The sequence below is a fragment of the Corvus kubaryi genome, unplaced genomic scaffold, assembly GCF_017639235.1.
Source record: "Corvus kubaryi isolate FWS band 111438036 unplaced genomic scaffold, C.kubaryi_AGA036_p1.0 138, whole genome shotgun sequence".
Classification (NCBI taxonomy): domain Eukaryota; kingdom Metazoa; phylum Chordata; class Aves; order Passeriformes; family Corvidae; genus Corvus; species Corvus kubaryi.
Genome location: NW_024580672.1, coordinates 9,958,352 through 9,977,052, shown reverse-complemented (window position 1 = coordinate 9,977,052; position 18,701 = coordinate 9,958,352). Strand labels below are relative to the sequence as shown.

The 18,701-nt window shown below is 51.8% G+C and overlaps 1 protein-coding gene across 5 annotated transcripts in view; it reads right to left on the bottom strand.

Annotated features, from left to right (window-relative positions):
• Nucleotides 1-18,570, bottom strand: part of LOC121660090 (dynamin binding protein) — a 33,640-nt gene extending 15,070 nt beyond the window's left edge. The window contains exons 1-5 of one of the 5 annotated variants that reach the window (XM_042019081.1): nt 12,188-18,569; nt 11,909-12,074; nt 10,336-10,514; nt 8,005-8,127; nt 5,521-7,461 (exon numbers count right to left, since the gene is read on the bottom strand). In XM_042019081.1, the coding sequence (XP_041875015.1) occupies nt 5,521-7,461; nt 8,005-8,127; nt 10,336-10,514; nt 11,909-12,074; nt 12,188-12,236 (2,458 nt within the window). In that variant the 5' untranslated portion in view covers nt 12,237-18,569. The other 4 variants (XM_042019080.1, XM_042019079.1, XM_042019082.1 and 1 more) reach the window with 4 other exon arrangements.
• Between the last annotated feature and the right edge of the window lie 131 nt (nt 18,571-18,701).

Genomic DNA, 18,701 nt, shown 5'->3' with positions numbered 1-18,701 from the left:
CCCTGCTCCTCTTACAGCTACTCCCATGCCCCTGAGCCTGCCACAGTGGGGAAAAAATCCTTCAGCCCTGAAGAGTGAAAACTTTCACTTGGCATCACAGTCTGTCCCTTCAACTCTTGCAAAAGCTGGACAAGCCAGCACTGCTCCAGCCTCCTAAGGCTTTGTGAACCATTTCCCATCCCATTCTGTTCCTGGCCTCCTCCCGGCTCCCCTGCTGCCCTTTGGATGTCTTGGCACTGCAAAGCCTCTCCCTTTCCTCGCCCTGGGGACACAGCTGAGCAAAGTCCCACCCTAACAGGGTGGCCTGGGAGTGCAGAAATGCAGCCTTTGGAGCCTGCTTAATTAAATATCTCCAGAGGACAGATTTCATGCTAAGGCAAAGGTAGTCACTGCCTCCAGCTTTGCCATCGCTTTGGCTGTTGCACAGTTTTCCTCTCCATTTCAATCCCACTTCACGGAGAGTTCACACACACAGCTACATGAGACAGATGCTGGCAGAAAGGGCACAGGAACTAACAGGTTTTCAGACACATGGAGGCCTGTCTGTCAAGAAGGGCTCCTTCTGTCCCTCTGCCTAGACCCCAGCACCTTGCTGCCACATCCCCCCCCCCCCAGTATTCTTCCAACAACCAGCCAAGCTTCACAAATCTGTCTGCAGCTGACTCTGACACAGCCACAGCATCAATGCAATGATTTCACCCATGCCAAGACAGCCTAAGCCTTCCACTTTGGTGACTCTCCAGCTCCAGGGTGCTATTTGATAGGACTGGAGACCCAGGGATGGCTTGGGGACCCAGGACACAGGGCATGCAATATGTAGCACAGCCAAGGGACCACTGCAACACTGAGGGGCTGGCGATGCAAGAGATTCCCATCGGTGACACCCCCCAACACGCAGGTGCCTCAGTGTCCTGCCCAGGTGAATTACACAACTCGGAGTACTTGCTCTCTGCATGTCTGAGTGCTACAACAGTTTCCTCTATTTCCTGTTTGCACTGCCTGTGAACAGCTGCCATGCTCAGGGTCAGGAATTGGTTCTTACACGTAGAATCTATTCATGATGGGTTATAAAAGTAAAACAGGCAGTGGAAATAACCCAGCATCTCACCCTTTCCCTCATGAGGAGCCTCCTCAGGGCCCTAAAAGAACAGACGAACCAGGGCCACAAGTTTTAGGGTGTACCTGAAACACTCAGGAGCAACAGAAAGGACAGCATTGAGCCTGTGCCACCTGTGCTTCCCTCTCACTTGGGCCTCCACAAAATCCCCTTGCAGAGGCTGTACAGAGGGGTGAAGACCATGATGCTCATTTCAGTAAATCCCAGGGAGGCCCTTTCCTGTGAGAGCCTGTCTGTGCTGGCCACCCACGTGTACCAGAGTCCCAGTGCTGCCCTGGTGCCTGGGTGAAGGGCAGGGTGAAGGCACACCCAAGGGAATTGCCCACCATTTCCCTGTGTACCTTGCTTTTTCTTCCTGGTCTGCACAAACTCTGAGTGCCGCAGGGCACTGGGAGCCGTCCGTCTGTAGAAGCTGTTCCGCTGCAGCACAGAGCCCACCCTGTTTGCTTCCTCAGCCTCCTGCTCCCAGAGCTGGCTCCAGTCTGGCCGGCCCGTGCGTACCCTCGAGCGCTCTGCTCCACTGCTGCTCTTGGCTGGCATCCCAGGCCCTGGGGCTTCTCCTTCCAGCTCCCCATAGCTGTCGTAGTCAACAACGCATGTCTTGAACTGTGTGTAGCAGGTACCTGACCCCAGGTTCACGCCACCATCTCCCGAGGACCTGACTGCAAATGCAGGAACTTCACAATCTCTGTCTGGACTGCTGTGGTCCATGACATGGCCTTTGTGTCTCCTCTGTTGTTCAGTGTCTTCTTGGTCTACTTGGTCCCTGGTACCTACACGTGGCCTTTCCTGCTCTCTATATGCCCTAGGGCCTCCATCATCTCTATACCCCTTTTCCCCTTCCCTATATACTAGATTGCCTCCATCCTCTCTATACTGCCTTCTCCTCTCCCTATACTCCCCAGAGTCCCTCTCTTGCCTGTGCCACAGTTCCTTTTTCCTAGAATGTCTTTCATCTTCGCTGTAGTCCATAGGATCTCTGTAGTCCTGATACCACCTTCCCCCCTTCCTACAGTCTCCAAGGCCTCTGTCCTCTCCATACTGCCTTCCCCTCTCCCTATACTGCCCAGGTACTCTGTCCTCTCGGTTCAGCCCTTCTCTTATCTCAGAACTGCAGTTTCTGTATTGAACACCCTCCCTCTCATACAACCTGTAGTTTCTGCCCTCTATATCCTGTCTTTTGCCTTCCCAATCATCGTCTGCTTTCCTGCAGTCCATGTACTGCATCTCTCCCTTCCAAAAACCTCCACAGTCTCCGTTCCTGCTCTGTTGGTCCATGGAGATGCCCTCCTGTCTCCTGGAACTGTCCCAGCCGCTGTCTGCTCCTCGGCTGCCCAGGTACTGCCTCCTCGTCACCCTGGGTCTGTCGTTGCAACCAGCCACGTCCTCTCTCCGTACAGCACAACAGTCCTCATATTCCCAGCTGAGGAGCCGCGGTTGTCTCGGATCCTCCATGCAGTGTTTCCTCTAAGGATAGGTGCGCACAGTCCTGTGGGGTGTGGCACAGGGGCCCACTCCCCTCACTCTCTGAGCCCTGCCCCGGGCTGACGCCAGTTCTCCACTCTGCTCCAGCACTCCCGTCCCAAGTGAAACGCAGGTGCTGCTTCCTGAAACCAGCCAGCAAAGGCACGGGCCCAATCGCTGCCAGCCCCGGCCTCCTCCACCTGCTGCCCAAAGTAATCAGTAACCAGCCCGGAGCGAGGAGGGGAGCCAGGCTGGGCAGGCTCTCACCGCCCAAACCGGCTCCACGGCTTTGCCAAAGGCTCTCTGCAGGCAGCTCTGAGGCAGGGAAGAGGAGGGCACTGGAGCATGCAGAGGCCCTGCCCCAAGACCAGTGTCCTCAGGGAAGGGAAACAGAGCGTGTGTGAGACTGCAGGAAGCCACAAACCAGAGGTGGGATACCAGATCTTCTTCCACTGCCTTCCCACCCCTGATAGCATGAAGGCAACAACGTGGTCTAGAAGAGGCTGGGCTCTGCTCCACACCTCGCTGGGGCAAACAGAGGCCTTCAGGCTGCCCCTGGCTCAACCCTGATGCTGAGCCCATCCCTTCCCAGCCCTCACCCACAGTCATGGGAAGATCAGGAGAGGAGCTGCTCCCTGCAAGACAGAGCAATGCCTACACAGTGCCATGCAGCCACAGCTGCCTGGTTCCCTGCTCTAGCGGGTCCACCCGCTGACAGGAACAGGCTTGAAGGGATTACCTGGGTTACAGAGTCCAGTGCCAACACACAAAATAAGTTTCCAGGAGGCTATAGAAATATGCACTCCAGTAACACCTCTCACTGCAGGGCACAACATATTCCCAATTTTTCATGCTAAACAGAGAGCTCCTATAAGAAACCAAGAGACAACCACAATATGCCCTTGACAGAGAACGTGAGAGTCTGTGGATGTCATCCATGTCTCAGGTTCTTGCAACACTTGTTAGGAATGCAGAGTCCATGCTCTCAGCTGGTAGAAGACAAAAATAAAACCAACTCTCCTACTCCAACTGCAGGAGGGCAAACACTAATCCTGCTCCAGCCTGGTGATCAGCAAAACCCCAGTGTGCTCACAAGACACACCAAAAAAGCAACCTGATGATTTTAAAGATTTACTGTAGAAAACCACATATTTTCTACTCTTCCTTTGGCTCCCCAAAGGATACGCTGAGGGGCTGGATTCCCTCAAGATTATGCCTGCCCTGCTTTGGTTGCTGGTCAAAGCTTAGTGAGAGCTTTTCTGCCTTCAGTGTGTCTCCATGTTCACCTAACAGTGGTAATGCAGAGGTCATGCCTCAGGCATGGCCCAAACACATTTTGCTGAGCTGATGCAACACCAAGTTACTGTTCTGTCCTGCTGCACTAGAACTGGGCTAGCAAGACATGCTCTCTGGCCACATTTAGATGTGTCAGGAGGGACATGACAGGGCTTGGGTAGGAGACATCTTTATCACAGGGCTAGAGAGGTCTCTTGAGAAAAATCTCCTAGGACTACTGGAAGCTTACTAACTTGAGGATGCCTCAGGATAGTGCATTAGTTCTTGCCTAAAGCTTCCACTTCCAGAAGCCAACAGGGCACAGGTTCCACAGGATCGGTCCTCTGCCAGGAAGCACTGGGACAGTAGGAGATATTCCCAGCAAGACCCATCCCATCAGAAAATTTCCCTCGAGATTCAGTCTAGATTTTCCTCTTCCTACCTTCAAGTTATTTCACCTAGCTTCAAATCCTCTAGGCCTCGTTCCAAGCATGCCTCTCGCACACCACTGACATGGAGGTTGTTTGTCACCTATCAGCCTTCATTCCCATGTGCTCTGCCTCAGACATGATCGTGCAGCAAAGTGCCTGGGCTCCCCAGGGCTGATTAAGCAGTGGGAGGATGGAGGCAGTGAATTCAGAGTGAGTAATTCCCAGGCAGGAGTTGGCATTTCACTCCACCTCCTGCATGCAGTGCCCACATTTCCTGCATGTCGTGGGTTTTGGTAACAGAACTGCAGTGTCAGAGCTCCTGGGAGAAGCCTGGGAAGGGACTGTGGGAGAAGATGTATGTGGTCCCATCTTTCCATTTGTCTACTGTAATATCAAGTGAATGTAATTAACAGCACTGATCTTTACATGGCACCTTCAGGTTTCAGAGAACAAATGTGCTGATATAATAATGGCAAATTCCTCTTTCCTGAGTAATTTTTTTCTGGAGTGCAAGAACAAAAGTCACATTTTCAGCTACAGATATGCCACAATTGAAAACTCTTTGTTGCTATTACCAACAGAACAGTGCCGTTTTCTTGTCCAGGACTCCACGGACAGCAGGAACACAGGGGCAGGCTTTACTTTTTGCCCACTAATCCATCCCACTCCCAGGCCAGGTTCAGTCCCCTTCTGTGTACCCCTTCTCTTCTGAGTGATAAATCTCCTGTATCAGCACCAGAGCAGAAACCACAGGAAACCCAGTGCCCTGACAGGTTGAGGGCAGTCACAGCACAGACAACTACTCAAATCTCAACTGCAGGACCACCAGCAAAGCCACCCTGAAGTTGCTGCTCACTCCACTACAGATAAGAGGGGATGAGGCAGGGAGGTTGGAACTGCAGCAGCTGTGGTTTTGCTTTCCATCACAGGCATACTGGGAGTGGATGAGATGAAGGCTCTGGATGTATGGTGGGGCCGGAAGAGGAGATGGGGAGATGGGAGAGTTGGAAGGAAAAGGGGGTGGGGAAGACCAGGGCAAAGGGATATCTAGAGAAAGACACTGTGATTTTCCAAGGCAAAATCATGATGATTTGTACTGCAACAGTGCTTACAAAATGACCAAAATCAGGAATTAAAGTAGGGTATAAAAGACTGCCTTCAAGAGTGTCTGTAAAACAGCAGAGGCACCTGTGCTCCTGAAGCATCCCCCATCCCATGCTGCTGAAGACTCACCTCTCAACTCCTGCAGCTCCATGCTGAGGCTCTCAATGTTGGAGTCACAGAAATCAAGGTTTTCCATGGTCTCTGCTCTCACCAGCTCATCCTGCTGCTCCTCCAGCATCAGGCTTAGCTCGGCACGGGTCTTGCTGTACGCCTCCAGATCTCGCTCCACCTCTCCAATTCTAGTCAGCAGGATGGAGCTGGAGGAGGCTGATCCTGCCTGTGTCAAGTCCTCACGTCCCTCCTCCACCCGCTGCTCTGGGGTGCTGGGCTGAAGCTGTGCAGGGACCACATTTTTCCGCTGGCTGCTGGATGGAGGCCGGGGTGCAGGCCGGGAGGGTTTGACCGAGAAGGACAGGGACCTGCCTTTGGGCACTTGGCCACCCTGCACGTGCACAGCAGTTGTCGCAAGGCTGCTGGGCCGAGGAGGGGGTGGCCTCAGGGCCCTTCTCCTCTCTGCCTGCCTGGAGTGGGACACAGCTTCAGGAGAGCCACGGACAATGTCTTTCTCAGAGCTGTAGTCCAAGATAGAGAAGTGACGGGAGACCTTGTCCTGCTCCACACCAGTACTTGACAGACTCTTCTCAAACTGGGCCAGCTGCTCTGTCAGTTTGGAGTCCAGGTCCACGCAGCCATCCCCCTGCACTGCAAGAGGGCAGCACTCCCTCCAGCTCCCAGCCCGTGTGTCCAGGCCCACCTGAGCAGTTCCTAAGCTGGAACAGGGCTTGGACTTCTCCTGTTTACTGTCCATCCAGTTGTCTAGGTCCTGGGTGCTGCTCTGGCTCTCCTGGGGCTGAGATGCTGCCCAGCTGTTAGGAGATGAAATCGCCTGGCTCCTGCAAGGATTTTGGGGGAAGTGGGGAGCCTGCAAGGGCACAATGGGGCTGTCTCCATCGTGCTGAGGAAGGGGGTGAGTTTCTGAGTTTCCTGGGGAGGCTGAAAGGGTCCCCCCAGGCTCCAATTCACCTGCTTGGCCAGGCCTGTTGCCCTGTGGGGGAGGCAGCTGAGCAGAGGGGAGAATGCCATTGACTGTCTTCGTGTGGTTAGAGGAGACCGAGCCCCCTGTGCCTTTTGGATGTGGCTCTTGGGGTCCCGTGCTGGGAGAGGCCTGGTGCTGTCTCAAGTCAGTGCCAAGAGGACCCTCTGACCTCCCTGCCTTGTGAGACAAAATGGTGGCAGGCTCAGGGTATACAGCCAAGCCATCCTCCTTTTCCCTGCTATCTTTCCCTGGCAAAGGAGGAGTTTCAGAGCAAGTGCTTTCTGGATCTTGATGGATGGTCAATCCACAGCTGCCTCCACCTTGCAGATCCCCAGTACCCACCTTTTCCCTGCAGGCCTCAGAGGCTTCCAGCCTCACAAATCTGTGTGGAAAGATGCCACGTTTTCCTCTCAGCTCCCCCTCCAGCCAGCCATCCTCCAGAATGCCTACAATCCGAATCCTGTCACCTACATCAAAATCCAGTTCCTGGGACTCCAGGGCTTGGAACTGATAGAGGGCAACACCATAAGTACTCCCTGGCTCGTTGTCATCTTTGGGGGGCATGTCTACTGTCCCATTGGTGTCACAAGTCCCTGTGGGCTCTGGATCCACTGAGGTTCCTGGTGCTCGCAGAGGAGTAAGCAGTTCCACAAAACCCTCTGGGAAGATGCCCCTGCAGCCTCTGAGCTCACCCTCAAACCAGCCAGGCTCTGGGACACCAACAATGTTGATCACATCCCCTTCCCTGAAGTCCAGTTCCTCCTCCAGCTGAGCAGACAGGTCCATCAGGGCCCGGGCTTGGCCCAGTGAGTAGGCAGGCACCTCCAGGAGAGTGCTCTGGGACAGCTGACGTCTCCGAACTGAAAGGCACAGCTCCCTCACACATGATGAGGGGAAAAAGCCCTTGGAACCCCAGCTGCTTCGGCCCTGGAGCCAGCTGGAGGCCAGGGACCCCCCCAGGATCACCAAGTCTCCTGCAGAGAATGAGACACACCAGTTCAAAACTGCTCTCATTACTCCTTCCCACCTCTTATTCCTGCCTCCCCGTGTTCCCTCCTGGCTGTGGGTGAGGACTGGCACTCTGTCAGAGCACAATACATGCTGGGAATGCACACAAGCACAGGATGGGGTTAAAGCATGAAGTATCAGCAGCCTCTTGTACATCTAAGATACACAGTTTGGCTGCAAAGTCGTGCAGGTGCATCAAAGCTTTCATTCTCCCCCAAATGCAAGTCTAAGATTTGGGGATTGGAGGTCACTTAAAAGTAAATTTACTATGATCAGGTGATGCCAATTTCTGGAGTTTCATGAGTAATGACCGATCATGAGAAACTGGTATCAAAGTGGCAGAAGCCCAGAGGACCATGGTGGATTTGACATGACCCATGTCACAAGGTATTAGAAGATTCACCTCTTTCTTCTGTCACTCTAGGCAGGATGCTGTGACTAGGTTCATCCAGCAGGAAGGACAAGTGAGGCTTTTGAGGTGCAAAGCAAAGGTGGGGAATGGAGATTACCTCTCTGCAGTGACAAGCTCCCTGGCTCTTGAGATGTGAAGTCATTGGTACAAACAAACAGTTTTTCTCCCTGCTTCAAAGGGGGAATATCCACAGGTTCAACAAAGCTGCTAGGAAACTGCCCTAAAAGGAGAACAAGTTGTCAGCAACGAGTCTTTCCTGTGACCCACCACCATGTCCACCCTCCTTCCAGATTTTGCGATCTATTCATCTCTTGCTAAAGGAAAATACCCAGTTACCCTGGGTGCCTCAATAGCCTGGTGGAAGAAGAACAAGTTTGGGAGTCAGGAATTCCTGGGGTTTAAAGTACTTAAGAACTAACAGAGAACAAAAAGCTTTGAGCCCTTGGCTCACTCCAGGCAACCACAGGCTGTGTGCATTACTGGGACTGTGCCATCAGCATGGAGCTTCCAGGAACAGACATACTAGGTTTTCTCTGCCCTTATCATTTCCTTCCCAGCTCAGATCCATGGTGAGGACTAAGAGATCCAGTAGTGCTGGATCATGAGACCAGTGTCTTCTGACTGGGCATAGCCACCTAGTGCTCCATCCTCCATAGGGCTTAGGCCCTGTGCAGTCTCAGCACAGAATTCAGGCTGCCACACTCGGGATGGCCTCACCTGTGAGTCACAGGCTCTGTCACAGCTTCAGCACCGCTGGGACTCCAGGGACCTTCCCCACTTTGTCATTCTGTGTACCTGTTTCACCATGGCACACTTGCTGGCCACCACATGATACCAGCCAGATACTATTTTCAGTCCTGGGAGCATAGGGCATGCAAAGGCCACTAAAAATGTGTTTCCTACATAATTTGAGGCAAGGGGATATGGTAAAGTATGGGCTAGTACCACATCCAGCATTGCCTCTGGATGACCCAATATTTTCTAATAAAATGTGGAAACACCATATCCTAGACACCCAGAGCTCTGCACTGTGTTTAGGCGGTTTGGCATTGCTATATTCCTTTACAGTTTTAACCAGCTCTCTTTTTCCTTATCCTAGTTTCCTGCTCTGTACATGGAAACAACATAATGCTGTAAGAAAGGAATTACTGTAATGGAATTAATTACAGTAATTGTTCTGCAGAGCAATGAGTACTAGGCTGTAACACCTCCACAGCTTCTATTCTAAAGTGCTTTTTCAATTCCCTACAACTTTAACTGAGAAAGCTGGGCAGAAAACTACAACAGCTGTTCCAAGGGAGAGCAGGAATGCAACTGGATTTTGAATTAAAGGTCATTAAAAAACATTCAATTTGACTTCAGCATGTTTCTTTATCTCTGAGCTATGACATACATCTGTTTGTTATTTCTTAATAGCTTCATCTTCAATAGAACAACCTCACCAGTAATGCTGGGAGACAAAACTCTGTTGAAAACTGCACACATAATTCTTGCTCAGTGACTTCAGCAGCAGCAACAGGATCAGGCACATGCTCATTCAATGCCACTTATCAGCTACATGGAGCACAGGAGGGAAGTGCTCCTGTCCACCTTTGTTTCAGACAGTAGACAGCTTGTGGCTGTCAGGAGACACCAGACTGCTGCTACAATAGCAGCCCCATCTCTACAGCCAGGGATGAAATCAGTCCCGCCCTCATGCTGAAGACAGAGGCAGGCTTATGCTTTGAAGTGGACTGGCTTTCATCTCCCCAAGAGCTCACACATCTTCTTAACATCAGGATTAAGATGAGAAAGAGCTGCCTAAACAGAGACTGTGAGACTCTTAGTGTTTCACTAAGAGCATTCTGCTGTTTTAGAAGTTTCTCACACCTCCCTAAAAGTTTAAGAGACTTGCATACCTCTTCAGGAACCTAGATATTGATGACAATTTGTGCAGGAAGACGCTTTGAAGCAGAAAGGAGGAAGTGGGGCTGAGTCAGAGGGCTTTGGGGGACACATGGTCACTGTTGCTCTATCTCCCACTGACAAGGTCACTTGGACTGGTTTCCAGAGTGGATGCATTTTTACTCTCAGTGCATCTGTTTCCTCTCTCCCCTTCCACTGCCACAGCAGGTCAGCACATAAACTAGCCAGGAAATGGATAGTCTCTCCACAGAGAATGGAACAACCAGTACTGTGAAGCTCCCATCTCCTTGAGAACTGACCCTCTACTAATCTCTCTCAAAAAACAACACACAAGCTGTCTGAATAATTGACACAAAGCTGGCAGGAGACCAGTGGCAACCTACACTCTCAGTTCCAATCAAAGTCCCCTTTAAGAATTAGTAAATCAAATCAGGTCCTTCCCCACCAAGGGAAGATGTGCTCATGGAGCGGACATTTAGCTGGCACTTCTATGGACCCAGGTGCAGGCATTTCCAGCTCTTACCTGTGACACCTTCCTTCTTGCCGAGGAGCCAGAACTCATCCACCACAGCCAACACCTCGATGACATCTCCCACGAAGAGGGGCAGCTCTTCAGAGACGCTGGGACAGAAATCAAAGACTGCCCGTACCACGGAGCCAGCCTCCATTGTGCAGGGTCTGAAGGCGGGTCGGTGCCTAAGGCTGAGACAGTGAGAAGTTTGTCAGCAGCCAGGAACACCTGAAAGTATCACACATAGGCTCAGGAAGTAAAACCCTTCCTGAGCACAGAGGCAGAAACAGTGTGGGGAGGTCCTGTCCTGAGCTCCCTGCCACTCCTTGACACGTGCCGCAGGAGCCAAGGGGCTGCAGCAATGCAGCCCCCATGGTCTAACCTGCCTTGTCCAGCCCCTCTGGCTATCTCTGTAGGGACGTGTGATTGTGCTGCAAGCGGGGGGAGAAGCAGCAAGAAATTTGGAAGTGAATTCCCATCAGGAAGGAAGCAAGAGGAGGGGAGGAAGCTCAGCATTTCCCTGACATACAGAGCAGGGCTCAGCCTGCCAGGGCCCAGTAGGCAGCCAGCACCACCCACTTGCATGTCCCACCACACATTCTCTGGCAGGATGGGCATGGGCATACCCCTCCCCATGCCGCCACTCAGGGTCACAGGAACTGCATGCTGAACCAGCATCACAATTCTGGCCCAGCAAGAGAAGAGGCACAAAGACCACTCACGCAAGCTCACGCCACCATCCTCATTCTTGGATCAGACTGGAAATACCCTTTCTGCCTTAAGGTACCTGGCTAGGTACCTTGCTTAGTCATCCCCTGGGAGGCCTCACCATGGTTCTTGTCAGAAGTAAGACTAAGATGAGGGGTGCAGACGCTGTCCAAGGCTCAGGAGCCAAGGCTAAAATTCCTCCTGGCAGGAGACTTGAAGGCAGGCAAAGACCTCCTCATCAACGACTATGTCCTGGATCCCCCCTTCCTCTGGAAGTGGCTGTTGAGAACACTCTTCTGTACCATTTCTGCTTTTCAGCCTCACCATCAAGGAAATACACGGCACCAAGGCAGCTTAAGCTGTTCCTTCGCCTCCTCACAAATTCCTCAGGATGGGAACAGAAAGGTGCATCCATCCAAAGCAACCAGAAACTTTAAGATCATTCCTCAACTGCACCTCAGACCGGTGAGAGTTTGCTTTCACTTCCGGACCCCCTGCAATTACAGGCACAGGACAGCACTGCCAACACCTCTCCGCGGTGCTTTCAGGGCCCTGCCCTCTGCGACGCTGGGACAGCAGCGTCCTCCCCACCAGCCCCCTCGTCACAGGCTGCTTTCCTCCCACATCACAAGCACAGTCCCTGCTCTGTCCGTTTGGACACAACTTCCCTGCTGTGGGACCCATTCTCCTCCTTTCCCCAAGTGGCTTGAAGTGCACAGTGAGCGGTCCCGCTCCGAGCGCTGCCCGGCCGGCGACACCCGTCCCATCCCAGCTTGTCAAACGCCCTGCCCAGCTCAGGGCAGAAAGAGCAGTGACAACACAACAAAACACAAACACACAAGGGCACCTCTTCTCCATACAGTCACACACAGCCCACCTGAGCCCCGGAGAGTCAGGAAGAGGGGAAGCTAACACAGCGAGGAGAAATACGTCCCTGCTGACGAGGTGCGGCCAACTTCCAGCGAGAGTGCCAGTGGGGGATCCAGCCAGGGAAAGGCGTTCTGCTGACGGGACCACTCTGTTTATCCAGTCCGACTCACCTCCTGGGAACAAAGCGGGTTTGTACTCAGCAGGAACAGCTTCCTCATCACGTCTCTCCCCGCCCCCAGCCATTCCCCTGCTGCAGCCAGCACGCTGTGCCCCTGGACACCCTCACCTCTGCCATCCTGTCTGTTGATCCTATTGCTCTCCACTGCCTTCCCCATAGCACGTGGGCTCCTTGGGACACAGGCTGTCCCTTTGTCACCAGCTTTGTGCTGGCTGTACAAACAAAGAGCCCAATATCCAGCAGCAGACAGCACTCTGCCACCAAAAAGACGTGAATGGACTGGAGTGAATCAGGAGCACAAAGAGCTGCAGTTCAGGGTAGCAGAAACCTACTGAAGCAGAAGGAGTAACAGTGTTAAAAACATGACCATGTGGAGCAGGGAAAAAGATGGAAGATCCATCAATTAGCTTGAAAATACTAAAGACAAGTTAGGATCCTTGTGCTGTTTGAGGTGGGGTGGCTGGGGCATGCCTGCTGCATGTTCTCATGGGAACAGGAGCAGCAGCAACAGGCGCGGCAGCAGCAGCCTTTTGCAGGCATCCGGGCTGCCCTCCACCCCCAGACAGGCTGCCAGCTGAGCTCAGGCTCCTAGGAATCCTCGCCGTACTCTGAATATTCAAACTTCACAGCAGCACTGGACAAAGAGGGGAAAACATATTGCAGGCATAATTGCTGCCTTGGGGTAGTTTCTCCAGGAGCACATGATGGTACAGTGAGATCTCTTGTATTTCTTTGGTCAAAGGTGTAATGTAAGAATGGGCTGAGGAATGCAAGGATTACAGTATGTGTGCTGCAGACCCAAACCCTGGCTTTGCTGCAGTCACTGGGGCTGAGAATATGGCCCTCCCACTGATCCTGCCCATGAGAATAGGAGTGTCACTTCATTTAACACACCTGCAGCTCTGGGGACTCATCATTAAAATGTGCAAGATTTTCCAATGAGACAGAAGATAGAGAGGGATGGGCAGGACTGCTATAGTTCCGGCATGTATATACTAATTACAGTTATAATAAACCACTAACCTATTCACGTCCAAAGCATTCCCTGAGAGGCAGCTCGTAAGAAAGCATGAAGCAACTTCTGAAAGTGCCAAAAAAAGAATCCCAGCAGGCTCATGTTCCCTCAGCAGTACCAAGAAGAGCAAGATCACTCCCTGACTCCGTCCGAGTCTAGACAGCATGCCCCTGTATTTGCAAGTAGTGAATCAGTCTTGCAGAGTTTGGTTGCTCCATGACATGAATTGAACGCAAAATATTATGTTTTCCAGGACCTTGGCCTTGTCTTACTCCATGCAGTGCTGCCTGCCAACATTTTCTACAAACCCCCACCTAGAGAAGGAAGCCTCCCAGCATATTCCAGACTGGAAACTTACTGAGTCCAACTCTTTAGGCTTAATAGTGGACCCGAGCTTCTCCGAGATCCACCCTAGATCTGGTGAAAACAAACATTCAGCAACAGCTCACGCAGAGGCTCCAGAAGTAAAAGCAGATTGCAGGGAGAGCAGGGCTCTGCCTGTGATCCCCTGTGAGTCACGGCTCCTGACAGCTGGCCAAGCACCATCCCCTCTCACCTCAAGGATGGGTGATCCCTGCCTGCCAGAGGGAAGGAGGGAGAGCTCTGCCGCAACTGAGCAAACTCTGGGATTTCAGGCTGGCGGAGGTCAGGACTGCGGATCGCAGGACTCCTGCCCCCGCCCAGCAGCAGACCCGCATCCAAAGAGAACCTCACTGTGCAAGTATGAAGCTGTGGCGCAGCAGGAACTCGCCCTGCTGAGAACACACAGGCTCTGTCTCACTGCCTGATCCTGCACAAACCAGGTAACGTGTTCCTGGCGTCCGACCACAGCCTGCCTGGTGCCAGGCTCCGAGCCTGACACAACAGCATTGTGCAGCAAGGCAGAGAGTGGATTCCCAGGGCATTAATCACTGCCCCCAGCCTGCATGCATGCTCAGCACATACTAACTAACATTACCTTCATGGAACACTGCTTATCCCATTTTGCTATTAGCTCTGGAGTGTGTCTGGTCCAGCGTGGGCTGATGAGAGGAGGGACCAGAATGAAATGATGGCTATTAACTCTGTTACAATATTGTTTCAAGATCTTCAGCACAGACTGGGTCAAGTCACAGCAGCCGAGAAAAGGCATTTACACACAGACTCTGACAACTTCTTCTATCCCTCCTCTTTTTGCAGGTGAAATTGTGCAGCGTAAGAAATCTTGAATAATGGACTCACCAGCATCAAATCTAATTGTCAGGCACTTGCTAAAAGTACCCTCACTTGATGGAGGCAGGACTACTAAAGATGCTGAAGCAACGATTTTAAGCACTTAAGAGATAAGGCAGCAATGTGAAGAGACCATTTAGACTGATTACAAGAAGTATTAACAGCTCCAGTAAAAAGGGAGACCCAAAGGGTTTGAGGGCAGCTAATCCACTCCTATCCCAAAGCACTGCTAAGACCATGGGATAAAAAAAAGTGATGGATGGATGCCACAAATTAAGCAGCAAGGAGACCAAACTTAACAGGTGCTATTGCCACTTGTTTCCCCACTAAATAATACATTCCAGCTTCTCACTCATGAAGCAGCACTGTTAGAACTGACTATGGACAGTATGACAGTACTGTAACTGAAAAACTAACATTTCACCAAACAGACCAAAACATGCCATGTGGGCTTCCACAGGCACGCAGGATTTGCACAAGAGGAACAAGTGGATTCTTGTCCAGATGTCTCAATCTCTATAAAAATCTCAGAACCTGCATGAACAGTAGATGAGGAACGGTCATACTCCCAGACACGTACAAAAGACAAGCTTGACACAAAATTATTGGAGAAATTAGTATTAAAAATATTAAACAAATACTGTCAGTGATCTTTTTAAAAATTGAAAAACACCTTGCATTTCACCTAGGTCTTTTCATACCTCCTTCTACTCATTACAGCTCAATGTCTGTTCACTGAAAACACAATCCACCCCCAGTGACAGAGACACCCCTCAGTTCAGTGCACCCTCCAGCTGCTGGGACTGGCTTTGACAGGAGAGCTGCTGCAGCTCTTGCTGCACTCTAGGCTGCAGGAACAGTATCCAGCACACAGTGGGAGGAACCAGGAGTTAATGCTTGGCTTCTCACACCATTGTGTCAAGAACAGAAGCTTACTAACTACATACTAAGATATTTCTACCTTTTTCCTCTGTTCCTTCCCGTGTTCTCCAAATCTGGACAGCTCTCCTCCATACCCCAATGCATCTGCACAGCCTGCACAGTCCTCATGCACATTTCTAGGGTAGGACTTTACCCACACACCAGCACACCCTGACCGCTCCCACCAGCCTTCAGAGCTGTGGCCACCCGCAGTCACTCTCCCTGTTCAGAGCAGAACATGTTGCTGTGTAAAGCTCCCCGAGGTCCCTGCTCGCCTGCACATTCCTGGGTGGAATAAACAATACCCCATTGAGCCAGGCTGCCTGGGCCCCAGCTGGAGATGGTGCCAATGCAGGGACTGTGGCTCCAGCAAATGCAGAGCTGATCCTATGAATCCCAACAGAATGGACTGTGCAGCAAGCAGGGCAAACCCGCAACTAATGGTGCTGAGGAGAGGAGCCTTCTCCCACCAGGGAAACGCTGATCACTGCAGCTTCTTGTTAGGACATGTTGCTTGTCTCAGCAGATCCCAAAGAGTCCCCCTGCTCAGCTTCACACAGTGGGAAACATGAGAGCTCTTCTGCACTCCACCTCCTAATGCCACATGGCTCCCAGGAGGAAGAGGAATCTCCTCCCTTTAAAAAAAAATAGCTTCTCTTTAGCTTTTGTATGTGACCTGATTTATCAAAAATCATTGATATGAATACATTTGAGGTTGGATCACCAACCCCTCAAGAACCAGGACTACCAATTAAAGGGCTGCTTAAGCAAGCTCTGGCCTCCTGTGTGGCACAGGAGCTCTACCATGTACCAAACAAGTCATTCAAACCACTGCTTCTCTCCTGCTGGGCTCTGGCTGTCAGTGTTCTCACCTGCTCTGTTGCAGGACGTGGCTGAGGGCAGGCTGGTGGTGTTTGTGTGGGTTAAGAGTGGCATGGCAAGGAAGCAAGAGGAGCTCATGCTGAGACAGACAGCAAGCAAACAAAAGTCATCTGGAAACTAGAGCACAGCATCAATTTTTAATGCAAAGCAGAACACCTTGCCACAACATGTGAGCAAGATGCCTGATGGATATTTAATCTCTGGCAGTGGGGACTCAAGCATACAAAGGCCAGAACACCAGCTTGAGAGACAAGAGTTTCCCAAATTCTGTATGCTGTGGCAGCTTTCAGCTTACAGACTGTTACAAAGTCCTGTCTTCTCCCACCCCAAGGTGCACGGTTGTGTCTCTTGCCAGTTTTGCAGACAGGCTAAAACAATACAACTTAGAATAAGGAACAGACAAAACCGCAAGAGAAGACCACCACTACTGTGCAGTACCTGTGGCTGGGCTACTGGTGGTAAGTGGCATACAATTACAAAATTAGTCATTACACCTTGAGTACATATCCAAAACAAGTTGAACTGGGGCTCATTCCTTAACACTGTAGCACTTGATTTTGCACCCTAAACAATATTCTTCAAAATAACTTTTGGACAGAAGCCTATTACGATGCTTTGGTTGCTGGGTGGGAAATCCAGAAATCTGGAAATTACTTGAGTTTGACTTGGAAACTGTTCTTTGCTTGCCACCATTTCCAAAGAACCTCAATCCTCAGCGGGGGTTCTGCTGCTACCGGGACCTCTTCCTTTCAGAGTCCCTAGGTGCTCCTGAGAAGGAAGCAATAAATTTTATTTCCCAACAGAAAGGTTCTAAAAATAAGACAAAGTAAAAGCTGTGTCACTCAGAAGTGGGGTTGAGCAACGTGATTAGAAATATACTTTTGCTGGAGGTTGAGGGGAAATCATCAGTTAAGGCAGTGAAGTGCTAAGGCAAGCACAGCTCAGGCTGTCCCACCTAAGCTCACATCACTACTGTCACAAAGTCCATCTGATGTCACCCACTGCAGGGACAGCTCAGCTGCACTCAGAACCCCAAGAGGTCACACAGCCATGGCTCCCATGACACTAGCAGAGGTGGTGCCCTGTAAAGCTCTGAGAATCACTCCTTTCCTCTCTGCCCCTACTGCTCAGCTCCTCCCATTCCATATCAACAGCTCTTTAAAACTGTTGTATGTTCATACTAGTTTTTAATGTCACTGCTAATTCTAAGCAGAGCAGCTGGAGAGAAAACTGAAACCTTTGGCCCTGACAGAACAGAGGATCTCACGAACAGAAAGCGGAGGCCAGCTCAGAGACGTGGGTATTACCGGCGCTATGGAGGCCTCACACACAAGCAGGACACATTTAGACACTGCCCAGCACGACTCGCAGCCAGAGTGAGTCAAGATGAGGGGGATGATGGTGACGTCTTGTAGCACGGTACAGAGGCTGTATTTGGCAAAGCATCTGCAAAACTGAAAACTCTCTATCTATGAACTCTTTCAGACGAAGAGGTAAAATCTCAATGGAAGCAAAGGCGAGGATGGCAGAGACAAGGGGAAAGAGAGCCTTTAAAGAAGAAACTGAAAGGAATCATGACAAACCTCAAAGCAGATGTTAATGCTTATGACACAACCAGAGGCTTCCTAGGTACTACGGCAAGGAGAATGAGAGATGAAAGGTCAGAAGTGGGGGGACAATTTCAAACACCAGGAACAGCAGCAGAGATGATCGAACCCAAAGGCAAAATTGCATCAAGGACAGGATCAGCTGAGGTACCACTTAGGATCAGCAAAAGGGACAGCAGAGGAGCAGCAGCTGCCTCTCACACTGTGCTGAGGGTAATCCAAGACTTCATCCCCTGGCACGGCCACTGGAGGAGACACTTCCAGTTCATCTCTGTTAAAGTACAAGGCAACGGGGCCAGGCTGCCCGTGTTGCAAGAGGGATTTGCGTTTACTGGAGTGAAAACAAACACGGAATTCTTGTAAATGTCTCTTCTCAGGCTGCCTTGAACAGAGTGAATGCCCTCGGAAGAGCACCCAGGAAAGGCACAGTGCTGCAGCCTGGAGCTTCTGCCCTCTGTGTACAACCACTTGTGCTACCCTCATCGGTGAAACAACTACAGACTCCGGGTGCGAAACCACTGTGGGACGCCCACATTGCTTCTACAGGGCCAGGTGCTCCCCTGCAACAAGCTGTCCAGGCAACACCAGCTCCCATCAGCTGCCTGCCTGCCTGCCTGGCGGTGACCACCAGACTTACCACTGCCTGCACAAACACGGCTTAAGAGACCACAATCCCAACATGCAATGAGGGGAGCAGACGGGCGGCTCCCGCTGTGCCGCACAGCTGCTCCCCGCTGCCCAGGTGACCCAAGTGCTCCCCGGGCAGCGTGGGTGCTGTGGGATGGGACACAGCGCGCACCCAGCCGGGCACGCAGGGCTGGAGGGCCACACGCAGCCTTGGCGCGGCTGGCACGAGGGGAGCGCGCCCACCCGAGCCAGCAGCACCCCAGCCTGGGGCCCCCGCCGCCGGCCAGCGCGGCCCAGGGCAGCCCCCGGCACACGGCAGCCCCCACGCCCAGCCCAGCGGGGGCCGGTGCGGTCACCT